The sequence below is a fragment of the Cyprinodon variegatus genome, unplaced genomic scaffold (genome assembly GCF_000732505.1).
Source record: "Cyprinodon variegatus isolate N-32 unplaced genomic scaffold, C_variegatus-1.0 Scaffold172, whole genome shotgun sequence".
NCBI classification, from domain to species: Eukaryota; Metazoa; Chordata; class Actinopteri; order Cyprinodontiformes; family Cyprinodontidae; genus Cyprinodon; species Cyprinodon variegatus.
The window spans coordinates 614207-617494 of NW_015150625.1; the positions used below are offsets into that span (position 1 = coordinate 614207).

At 35.0% G+C, this 3288-nt stretch overlaps 1 protein-coding gene across 1 annotated transcript in view; it reads left to right on the forward strand.

Moving 5' to 3' along the window:
* Window positions 1-1976, forward strand: part of fgfr1op2 (FGFR1 oncogene partner 2) — a 7418-nt gene extending 5442 nt beyond the window's left edge. Inside the window, exon 6 of the mRNA XM_015378412.1 lies at window positions 1700-1976. Within this exon, the coding sequence (XP_015233898.1) occupies window positions 1700-1837 (138 nt within the window). The 3' untranslated portion in view covers window positions 1838-1976. The remainder of the gene's footprint in view (window positions 1-1699) is intronic.
* Window positions 1977-3288: the final 1312 nt, after the last annotated feature.

Sequence of the window (3288 nt, forward strand, 5' to 3'; positions counted from 1 at the left end):
TTTAATATGTTTTTAAGTGAGAAAATCCACCTGAAAACTTAATCATTGCAGTCAGTTATCCAGATTATCATCCTGCGCTCAGATCCCCACATACCAGCGGTGCACTGACTGTAGGAATCCCTTGAACAGCAGCCTCTGGCCGGCCGCGAGGAGGCAGGCACCAGGATAATTAAAGCGAACATATTCTGCCGGCAGATTACTGCATTTTAAGTTAATTTATGTGTCAAAAACCTGTTTCAGAGGAGTGATCACAGCGCTGTGTCATCTGCGATGTGTCTGTCTCATGGCCAGCTCCCAGGTTTGATTAATACTTTGTAATAAATACATGAATAAAGCACAGTCATACTCAGTTTTGCTCCCGCTCTATTTTTAAATACGCAGTAGAGCTATTTAAAGGTAGTAGAGGACATGTACCTGTATATAAAAAACGTGCCCTATAGTCCGGTGCCCCTTATGTGTGTGTTAAATACAGAAATGGGACACATAACTGAGACTGCGCCTTTTAGTACGGTGCGCCTTATGGTCGTGAAAATACGGTAACTCCAAAATTAACCTAAAATGTCAAAACCTGCCGGAAAATTATGTCCGCTTTCATTATTCTGCTGCTCGCAGTTTGTAGCCAATCACATCAGCACAACAAGGAAGATGGCAACAACTGTTTAACAGTTCTCATTTAACTCCACTTTGGAATCAGTTTTGAAAAGATTAGACTTGGGGTTTTCGTTGAAACGTGAGCAGGAAGAGGCTTTACGCTCATTATTTTTAAGAAGAACGTACTCGCCGTTTTACTGACAGGCTGTTTGTTGTTGTTTACACTCCCCCCACCAGGTCAGAGTGTTGGCCAATAGGCACAGACATGGTTTGAAAAACAACGGGTTGTTCTCTTCAACAATCTTCTGATGTGTCATTTATTGGGCGAAACTAAATTACACATTTAATCTGACATTTAGTCTGGTTTATCAGGCTATGCAGTTTGTACAAAGTACAAACATGAAAACCGCTAACATCTACTTCCAGCCATGAATAGTAGCGGAAACCCCCCAGCTGCTGCAGGAGATTCCCAGAGACAGAGTACATGTGGATTTGAGCGTCTCGGACAGCCAACTAATATTTTAAGGCAATATCATAATCTTGAACTGTTTTGAGGTGGACTTTCTCGTTTAAAAATGTATTAAAACTAATTTTTACCACTTAAAACAGCACTTTATGAGCATCAAAGATGTTCTTGATGCGTGTCTGAGCCTAATGTGTAAAAGCATCAAAAACAAACCTTTTTTGCTGCCCTAAGCGAAAGTTAAATGGCAACGTAGCATTAGGCAGCTGCAACCTGCGCTGGATCGAGCTTCTTTTCTCTGCTCTCTAGGGATGAACCTGAGGGGGAAAATATCCTGCAAGCTGAATACCTGGAGTTGTATCGCAGGAATACAATGCCTCAAAAAATTGGTGGTTTAATGTTGGTCTAGTCAAAGTCTGTTTGATATCTGATTCAGATTATCTTTAAAAGGCTGTTTCTGCTTAGAAAAACCTCCAGGTTGACAACTAAAGCACTTTTTAGGTGAAGTGAGTGTTTATTTTGATTTATAGTTTGTTTAAAACTTTTGTTCTTTGTCTTTTAATCTAAAAAAGAAGCATTTCAGATACGTTTAAAGGTGAAACTGACCAAAAGTGTTTCTCTGTGATTGTTTTTGTTTTTTCTCAGCTGGAGAACAGTGGACTCAGAGAACTGCTGGGAATCAGTCGGGAAGCTTTCCTCGTTCTTAAAAGAGAAGATCTATCCGAGAACACATCTCTGTCCCCGCTACAGACCAGCACTGACATCAGCCTGCGGAAGAGTTAGAGCTCCGCCCCTCTGCTGTTTATAGAGCACAGGCTGCTTCCCCCCCCTTTACCTGCCCCACCGACTCCCCGCTGGCGCTGTAATGTTCAGAGTTGTTTTAATGTGTGAACGAGTGAGAGAATGAAATAAATCTTTAGACGTTAAAGCGCCTGAGTTCGTTTTGATTTAACACTAGCTCGAATGTTTTGGTTTCTGCGTGTGGATACACAATTTCTCAGTTTCACAACTTGTGTTATTGTTGTCAAAGGGTTTAAGAACAGGAAATGAAACCTTATCTAGTAGAAACACTGCAGGAGTGGAAGCAGAAGCTCTGAGGCTCTTATGGGAAATGAACCAAACCACATTATTAGTATTAGACTTTTACAACCACGAAATAAACTAATGACACTAATTAGGTTAATAATGAAATAATAGGATTCTTTATGAAGGCCTTAGAGGTTTATTAGAGCAGGGGTCCCCAAAGTAGGGGGCTGGACCCCCTGCAGGGTCGCGAGACACAGAGTGGGGGATTGTGAGATTGTTTACACAATCATTCCCGAGTTATACGGACGACCAAAATGTATCTAGAAACACATTGTGTCATGAAATAGGTAGATTTATGTAACTAACCCATGATTAGTATATTTATTATACCACAAAAATAAAAGCAAAAAAAAAATAAAAAATTAAATGTCCCATTAAATGAAGTAAAGGAAATATCTTTTACTAATTAATTTTAATTTTTAACATAAAATAATTGGAAAACATTTATAAATCATTTATAAATTAACTAATTACATGTCATAAAAATGCATTTAGATTATTTAAAAATGTAATATACCAAGAAATGTTAAAATGCACTATTAAAGCATTCAATGTCCTACTTAGTAATAGAAAAATGGAAGTTATAATCAACCAATTACATTTAATTTAAAAAAAAATGTATGCAACATGTGATTTAAACATTTAAATCACATGAAAAAAATGATAAGCTAAGCTTTATATTCATCACATTTAAATTTTAATATTTCAATCACAGGAAATCACATTTAAATTGCTTGAAAGAAATATAAGTTAAATTCTTTAAAAAAATACATTTGTTTAAATATTTAATATACCAGGATATTATAAAATGCACAATTAAATCCTTCAATGTTGCATTTAATAACTGGAAAACATTTGTAAATGATAAATTAACTAATAAATGTTATAAAAAATGCATTTAAATTATTTAAATATTTAATATACCAAGAAATGTTAAAATGCACAATTAAATCATTTAATAATAGAAAAATGGAAATTATAATTAACCAAACATATTTAATCTAAAAAAAAAATACATTTGATTTACTTGTTTATACATAATGATATTTGAATATCTAATATACTATGGAATTATAAAATACTTAATTTACTAAATATACCGATATATTTAAATAAATTGTTTTAAATTGAATTTTTAAATATTAGAG